Below are 15361 nucleotides of genomic sequence, written 5' to 3'. Positions count from 1 at the left end.
GAATTTGATATTTTTAGTTCACTATCCAGGGGGCCAGTTTCGTGAGAAAATTGTCCCCTGGTCAACTAAAATTGAGAGAACCAGGGGCAATGGGACCAAACGGTTCCCGTGTCCCACTTATTTTCACCCTTGGTGATTATTGTGATAAAAGTTACACACGGCTGAAAGACAATTTGCAAAATAAAAGTGTTGTTTAGTGCAGATCTATAGCAGGAGTTTATACATGTCCAGTCATGATAAAGTAACCAAATATCGGCTCCGATTGTGGCGAAGGGTTTACACAAAACACTAAATTTAAACAGTCATTATGACTGAAAGCCCACATAATGTGGTGAAACATTTGAGGTGTGATTTGTGTTGTGTCCAGAAGCATTTGCTCATATGAAATATTCATGTAGACTCGAGAGATGCTTGTGTTCATAAATGTGTGCAAACCCGGTACCCATCTCTGATATGTAGAGCAGAGACGTAGACAGTAATTTCGTCCGCTGCTGCTTGTTTTCTCCCACGACGCATATTAAAGTTCATCTGTTTTGAGGAGCGGCGCTCCCCGCTCACCATTTTCTGCATGGAGAGGCATAACATCAAAATGTTACGTAGCTTACACATCATTCTGAGCCCACACTTTAGTGTTTTTGAAATTATTATAACCGTTTTAAGTTTACAAAACAATAAGAAAACTAAGTGAGGTTTTTAGACCAGCTAAGATTCTTACTTTATAGCTGAGTAACGTATCATTTTAAAGTTTGAAAAATTACAATTAAGTAAAATCGTTATCAATAAAATGCCGGTTACGTTAGAACCTTGCTATACACGCACATCGTGTGAGCTTGACAACTCGGTAAAGTAATTTCAAAACTCACGAAATAAACATGAGCAAAGAGATTTATCCAAAGCCCCTGTTTCTCGAAGCATGGCTAGTGGTGAAGCTAATTAGTCCTACATACACATCGTACAGCACCTAGAAAGATAAATCAATAAAATGGATCCACATTGGTAGGGCTAGTCTACTGGCTTAGGAAGCCTGGACACTAACTAGCAAAGCTTCGAGAAATCGGTTCAAAGAGTACCGACGCAGAATTGCGCTGGTAAATCCGCCGTCATGGATGGAGCAAACATACCTTTTACAGAGGATGTTTAAATGTCAGGTTATATCGTTATGAATACGGCAGACGGCCGAATCCGGATTCGGCTTTTGGTAAATTCATTTTACACATGCATTACATTTGAATTCGAGAACAAGGGATCAATGCTATACCTATAGAGGGCAGCATATCGATTTTTAACGGTTGCCGTCGGTGACCGTACTGTGATGCACCGTCAACTAACCCTGTATGCCGCCCTCTTTTGATTACTTATTATGCTGTTATCATCTGGTCTCCATTAAAAATTGATATGCTGCCCTCTATCATGTACAGCATTGATCCCTTGTTCTCTAATTCAAATGTAATGCATTCGTAAAATAAATTTACCAAAAGACGAATCTGGATTCGGCCGTCTGCCGTATTCATAACGATATAAACGGTATCAAAATGTCTTAATAACATTCATAAAACTTTTTTTGAAAAGGTGATGCAAAACATTCTAACAGAGTGTTATTTAACCATGTTAAATGCTGACGAAATATCTTGTAAAAATGTTTGCCCAAAATATTTTACAATCACGTTTTAAAAACGTATTCATGATCTTTATATAACCCGACATTTAAATGTTATTACACTAACGTTTTTGAATAAACGTTTTAATAACATTTTTGTGTTAGCTTGGTAGTATACTTGGACGCATGACGAAATAATCCGGACTCGGTACTATTTTGCTTTCTATGAGCGAAACGCAACAAAGCACATTAACTTTGAACCAAATAATATAACTGTTTGTTGTTTGCGTGCGTTATTTTTAACGGTGTAGCAAATAGCCTCGTATACGCAGTCCGCCTTTGTATGTTTATTGTCAAATGGTGAGATGGCCGAGCGGTTAAGAGAGCGCACCACCATTAAATGCGCCATTGAAATACACAGGGAAAGACGCACTTTTGGATCGCGCTCAGCAGTTCAAAAACGTATTTCAGCTATCAAGTTTGGTATCAAATTAAAGCTAATAATGTATAGAATATTATTCTTTCAACGGATCATATTGCTAACCGTCGACTTTTTTCGCTATTTTGCCGCAAAGAAAAAGTATGCAAATTTAACCTTAAAAAATCACTCAATTTTCGAAACCGGACATTGTCCAAATTCGCGCCAAAACTCCATCTCTGAAATAAAACATTGGGACTTTTTCTCATATTTTGTCATGTAGACACTTGTCGGAAGCAAATGAGCTGAAAATGGGCAAATTTTGACTATACGTTTTGAAAATAAAGCCGCAACAAGCTCAAATAAGCGGTGGACTATTTTAACCGAATTTCACTGGTACATAAATCGTGGAGTGATTTGGTGGTGCGCCCTCTTAAGGCGTTACGCTGTCGGCCGTGAGAATACGATCGGCGAGGGTTCGAGCCTTGGGCTTGCCTTAGGTGAGAATTCTCTTCCTCTCCCAAAACGTTCCTAGATCGGAAATTCTGTTATTGCGGTCAGTTACACTACAGAATGTAATTGTAGAATATTTTCTCACCCCCATACACTGCTTAGCACGTGCAGATATAGGCAGTGTCCCGGGGGCAGTGTATGTGCACCATGCGCGTATTTAGGGGGGGGGGGGACTTTGGGGGCGCGACCCCCGGGGTAAAAGCAGGCGGCGGCCAAAACCAAGGGGCGGCGGAAGAAGAAGCGGCAGTAAAATCAGAGGCGGCCAAAACGAAGGGGCAACAAAAGGAATTAGTAAAGAAAAAGGTCGGAAAAATATGGTACCGGTACCATTTTCAGGCTGTTGAGGAAGGGGCGGCAAAATTTAATTTTCTTCAGCCCCCCGTGGTAGGAGCGGCCACGGTACGCCACTGTGCACCGTTCCGTGGTTCGGAAGTCACGTAAAGCCGTTTGTCCCGTGTAAGAAGAGTCAAACCTTGTGCACGTTAAGTGTCAGAGCTATTCGAAAAGAGAAGGGGGACCATCCCCGGTTCTGATATCTGCAATCAATCCTAGGTTCCAGGATTGTGAATATGTAAACCAAAGTAAAGCCAGTGCGCAAAAACTATAAAAAAAATTCAGGGAGGCACATTAATAGGAAGAAAAAGAAGAAACACCGAATCATTCAGATTGCCGAGGCTCAGAGGGGAAATTGCAAACTACCCTAAGGTTGGATCCGCTCGTTAGGGACCGATCGTTATTTACGGGGGGGGGGGAGCTTTTTACAAAAAATATCGACAAAGAAAATCGCGTTCTCCCCCTTCAAGTCCCCCCCAAAAAATTTCGGTTCCCCTCTCAAAACGCCCATTCCCCCTGTCGTAAATAACCATCGCTCCATAGACATTACCACTACGCCGAAAAGTAGATCGACGTCAAGAGTGATACTTGACATGTATCATAATTTTATGGTATATATTTTGCGTGTTAACATGGTTAAAGAAAAGCTAAGAAAGTATACAAAGTATAGGACTTCAAACATTAATTCGTGATGCTTTTGGCGAGATGTCACAGGACAATTCTCAAAATAAAACATTCTGTTAAATTATTCCCCAAATAAACTTACAAACGATTTGAGGAGGGCGTATTCGGGAAGGGGGTGTTCGGTATCAGTGGCATACACAGGTTTTTTCAAAGTGGAGGGCCAGGAGTCACGATTAAAAAAAGCTTAAAAACATTTCGACTCACAGGGGCGGCGCCAGGGTATTTTGATGGGGGGGGGGTGGCAATAAAATTTGTAAGGAATGTTAAGTGTCGCTAAAGCGCTGGCCGTCGCGCTTGCGCGACGCAGGGGGTGTCTGAGGGGGGATGTGCCCCCCTGAGAATTTGGAAAAAAAATCAAAATGAAAGTACAAATTGAAGCCATTTGATGCCATTTTTCACCTTTTTTGGGGTTACTAAGTAACTATTTATTTATTTTCCAACCGCATATTTTTAGATTTCATTCACGGTCCCGACTTTCGGCCCGGCGCTGGATTTAGGCATGGACCTACTCAATTACATTCAATATTACCTTTCTTACTTTTCCCCCATGCTTTCCCAGTCCATTGTCACCAAATCTTGAAGTAAACTTTCTTTCTTTTGACTATGTTTACCCGTTTACCCCCATTCCTTCCATATTGTCATCCTTACACAAATGATTGGGCATTACAATATTATTATTAGAGCGTATTTGCAAAGTCCCAGTTAATTAATGCAAAAATTAAGTCGCAACCAGTGACGTAAATTTCTTTTTCACATAGGGATATAGGATTGGAAAAAAATTCTTGGAAGTATAGTAAATCCAGCATCTTTTGGCAACAGGATACGTTTATGGTACAAATGTTCGCGAAGCGCGCGACAATTTTGCGATATTGAAGCTTAAACTGGTGAAATATGGTGGGAAAGTGAAATGTAGTCGTGAGAGGCCATATGACTTTCATGGGGGAAAATTTGTCGAAAATGGGTCCAAAATATATAATTAAAACCAACAACTTTAAAACTGTGTTGGTCAGCCTTCCACAAGGGGCCCGGCAAGATGTCCGAAGGGGGTGCTGCCCCTCTCCTAATGGCCTGGGAGGGGAATGGTTCCTTTTCTTCTTCCCCCCTCCTCTCTTTCTCTCTCCCCTCCCTTTTCTCTCTCCCTTCTTTCTCTTTTTCCTTCCTTTTACCTCTTTTTGCAAATCATAGGGGGACAATTTCCCCCGTCCCCCTGTGGCCCCGCCTGTCGACTCATTAGGTTGACATAGACAAGTGAGATTGTGAGAACAAACTAGAATCGTTCTTCTGTGTCTTTGTTAGAAAGCATATAAATTATTGCATGTTTAAATAGGTTCTCAAAAAGGATAATTGTGAGTAATAAAGCTTAAATACTTTGTAAACAGATTTTTTTAAATATAAAAATGAGTTGCTTGTGGTTTTAGCACATGCAGCACATCGGGTAAGCCTACTAGACCAGGGAAGTATTTGCCGAAACGTGTGTGTGTGGGGGGGGGGGGTTCATTTTGTGTCCCCCATCCCAAAATGTGAAGGGGACATGCCCCTCCCCCGAATTGACGCTCATCATGTAGACAACGAGCTACAACGCATAGCTACACATATCCCACAATAGCTCACAATGTAATTTCTGTCGCTGCACTTCCCTTTTAATGGGATTTTTATTTGAAAGGCTTCAGCATCAGATCAGATGATGACCGCGACCATGACCGTACGTGTAAAAGTGCCAGATCCCAGATGCAGTGCATAGTATCACAGTAGCTCACAGTATCTGGGGATGGGGTGAATGCAGTTTGGTGTTAGAAATAGCTAGAAATGGCCATGACAAAATAAACTAAACGTGTTCAAGACATCGTGAGTAATATGGCAGAAATTCAAGGAGAGAACCAAGGAGTTGACATAAAATTATCATTCCAGATAATTTCAGCAAAAGTTTCCAATTATGTGTACGATTGTTTTGAGCAGATGAAGCGTGAGATGAAGATAGACACCAATGGTGTGGCGTTGAGGTTCCTATTGGAAATGTAAGTAGTAGCCTACCGTTGTTTTCCTCTTGGTTTGACGACGCTGGTTAGTGATTTGATCATGGAGACTTGATCCGGAGAATCCTATAATTTACAAATTAATAAAATTCAGATTTTAGCACCTTGTGTCAAAGATGTACTGACATAGTCTGCTACTAGAGGACACTAGAGAAATGAGCTACAACAAGGCCATTTCATTTAGGGGATTCATACTTTGCTAATAGGGCCTACTGCTGTTTTCCTCGAATTTTGCCAATCGATAAAAAAATTATACCTAATTCAAATGACCTAGTTAAGTAGTACCTTCACTTAGCCAATACACACAATAATTAATTTCTTACTTTCACTGGATCACTGAATGGGCATAAATAATCTCGCTCCTATGGCACTGTTCAGTAACCTCAAGTTTTTGTACCCAATAAATGCACACTCAAACTTCAAAGGTCATTCTATGCTTGTAGCAGACTTTTGTCCCGGGGGGTTCACTCCCATTGTGGCCTGTAGCACCATCCGCGATAATGAAAACGCGTAAAAAGGGTCGTTTTTCGTGGGTAGGCACGATACGCGCGTATCGCGTTTAGGGTGTCAAAAACATGAAAAACTGGAAAAAAGGGTAGCAAAATTGCAATTTCTAAATACGCGGAAATGAAATTTAGGGTATGAAATTTGATGTTAGGGATGAAATCCCTGTTTAGGGTGTCGTTTTAGCCAAGGGTTAAATCCTTGTTTAGGGTGCTTTTCAAAAGTTGATTATCGCGGATGGTGTACAGGCCACAATGGGAGTGACCCCCCCGGGACTTTTGTACTGACAGATGATGTATAGGATCCTAGTAGTGCGTAATGAACTATCACTTCTTTTTTTGACGAATTATAATAAAATTTATGCCATGAAAATTGTATCATTTTTTTGCGCCGGATAGTTAGTAGCCTACAAAGTATCATGCCTATAGTTATACATAAGCTTACATACTAGAATACCGATGATACTAGAAATTCCTTCTGGGCTTTAAGTCTAGATGAAAAGGACCCGGGAAAAGGATTGTTTCCAAGGAAACCAGCAGACAGATGGCCAGACATGACCATGATGACCGGTAACATGAGAAGGTTTATAAACCTTGAAGGCATGGTCTGAATACAAACATTGGCTATAATTGCCATGCGTTTATAGTAGGACTACAAATTGTGGTCAGTAATGTATTCTCTCATTTCCACATCTGTTTTTGTTTTCAAAGTGTAGCTTTAAACACGTTAAAGGCCCTACATTCTATAGTAAGAACCATTGATAATACTGCGCACAAAGAGTATCCGAACACTTTTAACACTTTTAATAATGTATTTAAGTACCACAAAAAGAAATCATGTTTCCTCCCTGCTCAGTTTTTGGAATGCTTTTGGAGACTTAAAAGGAGGATTTCGTGATCCCAGCATCCACTTTTTTATGACATTTTTTCAGTAGATATCCACGAAAAATGCTTATTCCCAGAATTTCACTTTACTTGATTCCGATTTTGCGTTTGCGAATTATTATGTAGGCCTATATTACACTGCTCCATAGACCATAGTCCGAGGTGCTCTGACGATAACACTCCGATCGCCAGGCAATCTACGTGAGTAGGCCAGTGGGACAACGCAACCGCTACGTGAACGAGCTACATAGACCACTGTTGTAATTTTGTTCTGGTATACCAGAACGAAATTAAAATTTGACGATATTTTTGCTAAACGAATGAATCTGCAAGAAATTTTTGGTACACAAACATGTAACCAGAGGTTTCCAGTGGTATAAAAATCTCAACTCTTTTTTTAGAAAAGTGGGGGATGAGGTTGTGGATCACGAAATGCCCTTTTAATATATTACTATTAGGTAACTTTAAAAACTTTCAAAAGTGACAAAAAGGGGATTTCGATTTAAAATAAAGAGTAGGCCCTACCAAACTGCTCAAATGACTTACTGAATCACATAGTTAGAGCCTATAGGACTCTGAAAAATTATCATTAATAATTTTTGTGATTTTAATATTAACGATTAAGATATAAGTGTATTTTACTTTGCTTCCTGTTCACTTGTATATTGCAGTTATAAGAAATATCAAGATGATGTAAGTGAAGTTTCATCAAAAGAAGATTCCGGTGTTTTGGAGAAATCTTGCTCTGCTTCAGCACCAGTAGCATCTTCAACTCCTGAGGTTGATGAGTCGCTCTCAATGCGGTGAGCTAACCTATTAGAAGTTTCTGTAACCCTAGAACTACGAAGGTTCTTTTTATCCGTCATAAAAAAACCGCACGCATTTACGCCCAAACGACAAGCTAATCGTAGGTCCATCCTTTGCGCCGGCATTTTAGTGATAACATTTTTACCCCAGCACCTAATACCGGGGGTACTTGGCGCCCCCTGCCAATACGAATGAAAAAGTCACTTTTTTCTGTATAAACGTTGAAATCGGCTCTTTTTTGAAAGAAACATTCACACAAAAGGTCTACTTTCTTTCTCTTACAGCGAGTATCGCAAAGTGCCTATCAAACAAGAACTAACTGATCATGTTGATGGTGATTTGGAAGACTTTCATAAATCTGCTTCTTCAACAACACTGTCGTCGGAGATGGAGTTACCAGTGACGGGGTTATGTGACATGTCTGAGAGGTAATATGGCAACTTCTTAAGAAAACTTTATCTAACTATAAACCCAGACACATTGGACTTGAAACTGCTTCTTTAACGTGTTAAAGTATAGTGTCATATTAACTAAAACTCCACGTAATTTTTCCGATGCAATTTAGCATAGGCCTAGATGGAGAGCTTATGTGAATTTTGTCAAGGTTAAGGTATTTTACAATGTTTTAAAAATAGTCTGAAAGATTAACTGTGGCGACAAAATCTTAATTTTGTTCTTTTTGCGGTAAATTGAACTAAATTGATACATTTTTAAACATGTTAATTTAACAATTATTTAACATTGTTAAATAATTGTTACTTCTCAACATTTTTGTCAGGTACCAGAAAACGTGCGGAGACGACTCCTACGAAGTGCCCTTTCGCCAACACCAAAGTGTGAAGCGCCAGAGTTCTGAGGCATCTTATCCTGTTTCACTGGTACCCTCTATGCGGTAAGCACTCATTTACCACTCATGGGTGAAATCCATACACCCCTTCGGAAGATATAACCTTAATCTTCAACTCAGTGAGTGTGAATTGCAAACCTGAATTGGTGACTCTATTTAAAATCTACACTCCCTGTGTGGGAGATTAAGATCATTGTTATCCATAGGGGGTGTATGGTTTGTAACTCGAATAGCCCATTTCATAGGTTTCAACAGCCAAAAAGGTTTATTTCTCAAACATTTTACAAAATAGCTATAATATGACACTTTAAGGTTGCTATTCGCCGTCGTAGTGTGACGTCAATATCTACACCCCCTGTTTAGGAGATTATGGTCATTGTCTTCCATATGAGGGGTGTATGGATTTCAACTGGAATAGCACATTTTTGAAAACGACGATTGACGAACATGCTGTCGATTGACAAACATGCTGTCGTTTCTAAATCCTCAGCCTGATTCCCCACCCCAACTTAGACCTACTCCAAAAATGTTGAAATTTTATACTATTAGAAAAGATATATTATCAGCATTATGTCAACATGTCGATATAAATTATCTCACCAAGACAACTTACCAAAACATGTAAATCGACAAAGCAAGATAGATTATCATGCCAAGTCGACATACCAAAAAATTAATGTCGTCTTGGCGAAATAAATCATTATGCCAAGTCAACTTCGCAAAAAATGGATGTCGACATGGCAGGATAACTTGTCACGTCAAGTTGACTTAACAAAAAATGTAAGTCAACATGACAAGATAAATAATTATGCCAAGTCGACTTACCAAAATGGATGTCGACATGGCGAGTTATATTAGCAAAAAATGGTGTTGACATGGCATTATAGAATAAGCATACATTTTAATTGTAAGTTAAAAGAATGTGCGCGCAGCGAGCGAAAGATTTGAGTCGCCAGTTATAAACCTGCTATAATTCTATGACCCCCAGTATATTCTTGACCCCGACCCCCATTCCGAAGAAAATTACAGCCCCTAATATACCTAATCAAAATGAACACTATGACTCATCAAAACGAATTGGGATCAAAAATAAATGAGTAGGGATCACATGCACAGGTGAAAATAAGTGGGAGACGGGAGCCGTTTGGCACGCAGAAACTCTGAAATGGCCCCTGGTTCCAACCCAATTGTAGTGGACCAGGGGACACTTTTCTCCAAAAATATCAAATTCAAAGCAATTCCTGCTATTTAACGCATCCAGCATATCTTTATTTTTATTGGCCATTTTATGATTGGAAATGGCCCCTGGTGCCTAGTTAAATGTGTTGAACAAGGTGCCATTTTTATGTAAAAGCTCATGGTCCATCATTCCTTATTTTCATCCAAAGTGGCCCTTGGTTCACTCCAAATCTTGGTGAACCATGGGCCATTTTTTTGCCAAAATGACCCCTGGTTCAAGCTCTCTTATTTTCACCCTTGGTAGGGATTCTATTAAAAAATGGAATAGTACGAATAGCTGAACTATGGGAACTTTCATATAATGGATTGGTGGTGTTCGAGGTCACACACTGAGGTCAAAGGTCAGAGTTCAACTTGTAAAATGGGCTGAAAATAACAAACAATTTAAATCCATTTGCAACAAACTTGGGTCAAGCGGCACTATTGCTTTTGAATTGCGAAAGCAGGCGGTTGTGAAAGCAGGCGAGATTTTTTGGCTCGAGAATCGCCTCAGTTGATTTGGGGTGATAATATTATTCATCTAGCCATGTCGACATCCATTTTTAGTAAGTCCTCTCGGCGTGATAATTTATCTCGCCATGTCGACATCTATTTTTGGTAAGTCGACTTGGCATAATAATTTATCTTGCCATGTTGACTCACAATTTTTGTTAAGTCAACTTGACGGGGCAAATTACCATGCCTTGTCGACATCCGTTTTTTGCTAAGTTGAATTGGCATGATAGTTTATTTCGCCAAGACGACATCTATTTTTTGGTATGTCGACTTGGCATGATAATTTATCTTGACATGTTGACTTACATGTTTTGTTGAGTTGTCTTGGCGAGACTAATTATATCATCATGTTGACATAATAAAGGGTTCACAAAAAATAACTCCCCCCTAAAATTACAGAACATTTTTTTGCATAACTTGACATACATTTCGTAGATTTGACAAATTTAAAAACCTGTCAATAAAAGAATTGTTTTTCTACCCTCCCAACGCTCTTTCGTCTGAAAATCTTTTTGTTTTGGCCAAAAATAATCACGTTTTCTAAAAATGTAGCTTTCAGAAAAAGTTGCACTTTTCAACATCCTCATTTATGTCAAAATTAGCTTCAACAAATCATTATTTTGCACTACGTGATGGTTGCATGGGTGACTAAGAGTTAAGAGACAAAAAGGTGAAGGAAAAAAACCCAATTAAATCAATCGTAACATTGATACCGAGAAAGTTTTGTACATTACATGTATGGGATGTTGAAAAGCGCAACTTTTTTAAAGCATCATTTTTGACAAATTAATGTGATTATTTTTGACCAAAACAAAAAGATTTTAAGAAAGGATAACTTTTGTAGGGTAGCAAAAAGATGCCTCTATTCACAGGTTTTTAAATTTTTCAAATCAACAAAATGAATGTTAAGTTATGAAAAGAAATGTTTTGTAACTCTTTAATTGATTTTACCATTTTTGAAACACCGGCTCAATAAAATCTTCTAGAAATACCCCGTACATGTCAATTAGTCATTGTTTTATACTGCAAGATGATTGCATGTGTGACTGGGTAATCGTATACATAAAAATTAAAGAAAACAAAAACACCATTAAATAAATCAAAACATTGATATCGAGAATGTTTTTGTACATTAAATGTATAGGATGTGGAAAAGTGCAACTTTTTCTGAAAGCATAATTTTTGGAAAATGTGATTATTTTTGGCCAAAACAAAAAAAAAATTTAAGGAAAGAACATTGGGAGGGTAGGAAAATGATTCCTTTATTCACAGGTTTTTAGATTGTTCAAATCAACGAAATGTATGTCAAGTTATGCAAAAAAATGTCTTGTAATTTTAAGGGGGGAGTTATTTTTTGTGAACCCTTCAGTATACTGATCAGAGGTCGACATGGCAAGATAATTATCGCAAACTTAATGTGGTGATAGGATAGAGTGGCTTGTAAAATGATGTGCTGTATTGTTTCGTGTCATGTTATTTTGCATATTTATGAATATTAATGAGCTTATTTGCATATTTTTCCTACATTCTCATTTATCCACTGCGCAGCTTAAACGCAATAACCAATCAACTTCGGTTTGGTGATTGGATATGGTGGCCTGATGTGCTCTATAGTTTGTGTCACGTTATTTGCATATTTGCTTATTTGCAAATTGCATGTTATTTGTATATACAAGTTACAACCTTTGTTATTTACACACCTTTGTGTGCAGTGGTGTGGGAGCCATCTTAATTACGAACCGCGTAATTCTAGTTATTATTTATATTCTGACAGTTACATTCAAGTGTCATTGTTTTACAGACATGTGTTTGCAAAAAAAGAGAACGCTCAAGTCCAAGTAAACCCAACAGAAGAAGAGAAGGAAGATGCGCCACACCATATGGGCGTGAAGGAGCCAGAAGATGATGCGAAGGAAGATGAAAATGATGATGACGACAATCCAGAAGATATGGAAGAAATTAGACAATACAAGACAGACCAGTGCGAAATCGAAGGAATGCTATCAGATAAACGACCTAAGAAAAAGAAATACGTGGGATGGCATACGTTACCGTTGAAAATAAAATGCAAGTTATGTAATGAATTACTACCTGATGAAGAAGACATGAAAAGACATGTTATTTCAGAACATAGTAATCAACATTTCCCAATGCCTAAAAGACACAAAGATCAAGTTGTGAGAAAAAATATGGGAAATGTCGATGAGAGTATCAGTGACTTCGAAGTGTCAGCTTTATCAACAAGGATGAGGCGCTGTGTTATGTGTAATGAATATGTACCAGAACGTGGTATAGTTGCTCATCAAGAAAGGCACGGACGTCTTGATGTAATGTGCGAATTGTGTGGTGAGGTATTTAGTCATAAGGGGAGACTTTATAGCCATAAGGCGAACATGCATGACAATGAACTTCATCAGTGTGACGAGTGTGGTAAAAGTTACACTAATAAGAGAAGGCTGCATAGCCATACGCAGCGTCATAGGAAATGCGTTTGTGATATATGCGGCAAGCAGATGCCAAGTAAAGGAGCTTATAGACGTCACAAAGTAACCCATTTGGTGGTCAAACCTTACCAATGCTCCGAATGTGGAAAAGGATTCTCTCAAAACACTAATTTAAAAAGTCATATGAGAGTCCACACTGGAGTGAAGCCTTTCAGGTGTGATTTGTGTCCGCAAGCATTTACTCATAATGTGAGCTTGAAAACACACAAGAAAAAGACGCACGGAATCGACATGTGGGTCGCAAATAATGGCCAGGCTCTATGAAATATGCGTGGAGACTCCAGAGAAGTTCGCACATTTGTCTATACATGTAATTCACCTTTTCGGTAATCCTAACAATGCCTTTGCATTGTGGGCATTGAATTCCAGGCAATAGTGGACATGGCCCCAAAACATGAAAAATGCTCAGAACTTAAAAACTACAAGTGCTACAACGGCAAATTTGTTATCAAATGAAAGAGGATAACAATGCTCTTTAAATTAAGTTGTCTTGCAGTTACGTTGGTGCATGTTTACCATAAATTGTCTTTGAAAAAACGTGTTTTGGCTAAATTTGTTGCTTTTTTTGAGTGAAAAAGACCTACATTTTGGATATCCTTTGCACATCTTCATTAAGGTTTTATTTCATGTTTTTTTTAAAAATTGCCCAAGGAATATCGAAATGTATAATATTCTATGATGTTTTGGTGTTGTTTTTTTTTAAATCTTGTTTTTGTATTTATTATGTAATTCGTTTTCATCTTTTGGCGGACAAACTGTAGCACGAGTTACCGTACAACGAGTTACCATGTTTTTTGAAAGCAAATGTAAAATTATATATGAAGGGCAAATCTTTTAAAGGTATATCAAGATAGACCTTAACATAGTAGTTACTTATCATAATCAATTAGGCTTGACAGTGTTTTTGTTTTAGGACACCATAAAAATAAAAGTGAGTGATTTTTTAGTATGTCCTCTGCTCGTAGCACGAGTTACCGTTTTCACAGATGTCCCAAACGTACATAAAGTTGTTATCTTCATTTAGCAATACTCTGAGCAGAAATATTGTCCTAACATATTGGACTAACATCTCGGCTATTATTCGCCGTAGAAGTGATGATGTAACAGGATTACCTACCATAGCAATAGGTGAATACAATTTTTGAATATATCGCACTTCACTAGTAGGTACACTCGGTACCTTTGCATGTAACCATAGATGAGACATGGATCGTAATTTTATAGAATATAAATATCATGCTGATCAGTCCGCACCTGTAAGATTAGTATCTTTGAAAAGAGCGGTATTGTATTCAATCTATGATTGTAAAGCGCTTTGAGGCTGTTTACGGCATAAAGCGCTATATAAATATCTACATTTATTTATTTATTTATTTTATGATTGCAGACATACACAGGTGATGAATGCAACCTGCTTGTTGTGCAGGGCGATATATTCAAACTTGTGTTCACATATTGCTATGGTAGTTAATCCTGTTACATCATCACTTCTACGGCGAATAGTAGGCCTACTTCACAATATAACAGTAATGGAAAGAAAAGTGTAAATGTTCGTTATTTATCGCTAAAATAATTTTTGATATAAGTGACACTTTCTGATATCGTCACGTTTGTAAACACGTACGGGTATTTAACCGGCCTTTTTATTTAAACACAATTTGAACTCTAAAAGACCCTAAATTGCCCATTCCTCACCTTTCTGACTTTTCTAGGCGATTTGCAACCAGAAAGTCCGCACCTGTAAGATTAGTATCTTTGAAAAGAGCGGTATTGTATTCAATCTATGATTGCAGACATACACAGGTGATGAATGCAACCTGCTTGTTGTGCAGGGCGATATATTCAAACTTGTGTTCACATATTGCTATGGTAGTTAATCCTGTTACATCATCACTTCTACGGCGAATAGTAGGCCTACTTCACAATATAACAGTAATGGAAAGAAAAGTGTAAATGTTCGTTATTTATCGCTAAAATAATTTTTGATATAAGTGACACTTTCTGATATCGTCACGTTTGTAAACACGTACGGGTATTTAACCGGCCTTTTTATTTAAACACAATTTGAACTCTAAAAGACCCCTAAATTGCCCATTCCTCACCTTTCTGACTTTTCTAGGCGATTTGCAACCAGAAAGTCCGCACCTGTAAGATTAGTATCTTTGAAAAGAGCGGTATTGTATTCAATCTATGATTGCAGACATACACAGGTGATGAATGCAACCTGCTTGTTGTGCAGGGCGATATATTCAAACTTGTGTTCACATATTGCTATGGTAGTTAATCCTGTTACATCATCACTTCTACGGCGAATAGTAGGCCTACTTCACAATATAACAGTAATGGAAAGAAAAGTGTAAATGTTCGTTATTTATCGCTAAAATAATTTTTGATATAAGTGACACTTTCTGATATCGTCACGTTTGTAAACACGTACGGGTATTTAACCGGCCTTTTATTTAAACACAATTTGAACTCTAAAAGACCCTAAATTGCCCATTCC

The 15361-nt window shown here is 38.2% G+C and overlaps 1 protein-coding gene across 2 annotated transcripts; it reads left to right on the top strand.

Annotated features, from left to right (window-relative positions):
* The first annotated feature begins 5302 nt into the window (after nucleotides 1-5302).
* On the top strand, nucleotides 5303-14157 carry LOC140142602 (uncharacterized). Of its 2 annotated transcripts, XM_072164599.1 has the most exons (5): nucleotides 5303-5560; nucleotides 7638-7769; nucleotides 8058-8201; nucleotides 8552-8665; nucleotides 12156-14156. In XM_072164599.1, the coding sequence occupies exons 1-5, from the start codon at nucleotides 5400-5402 to the stop codon at nucleotides 13120-13122; spliced, it is 1518 nt and encodes a 505-aa protein (XP_072020700.1). In that variant the 5' UTR covers nucleotides 5303-5399; the 3' UTR covers nucleotides 13123-14156. The 2 variants fall into 2 exon arrangements, with proteins under 2 accessions (XP_072020700.1, XP_072020701.1); XM_072164600.1 differs by lacking the exons at nucleotides 7638-7769; nucleotides 8058-8201 and having other exon boundaries at nucleotides 12156-14157.
* The last annotated feature ends 1204 nt before the right edge of the window (nucleotides 14158-15361 follow it).

The sequence above is a fragment of the Amphiura filiformis genome, chromosome 20 (genome assembly GCF_039555335.1).
Source record: "Amphiura filiformis chromosome 20, Afil_fr2py, whole genome shotgun sequence".
In the NCBI taxonomy this organism is placed as follows: Eukaryota; Metazoa; Echinodermata; class Ophiuroidea; order Amphilepidida; family Amphiuridae; genus Amphiura; species Amphiura filiformis.
The sequence above is the reverse complement of the archived record's forward strand: the minus strand, read 5'-3'. Positions and strand labels throughout refer to the sequence as shown.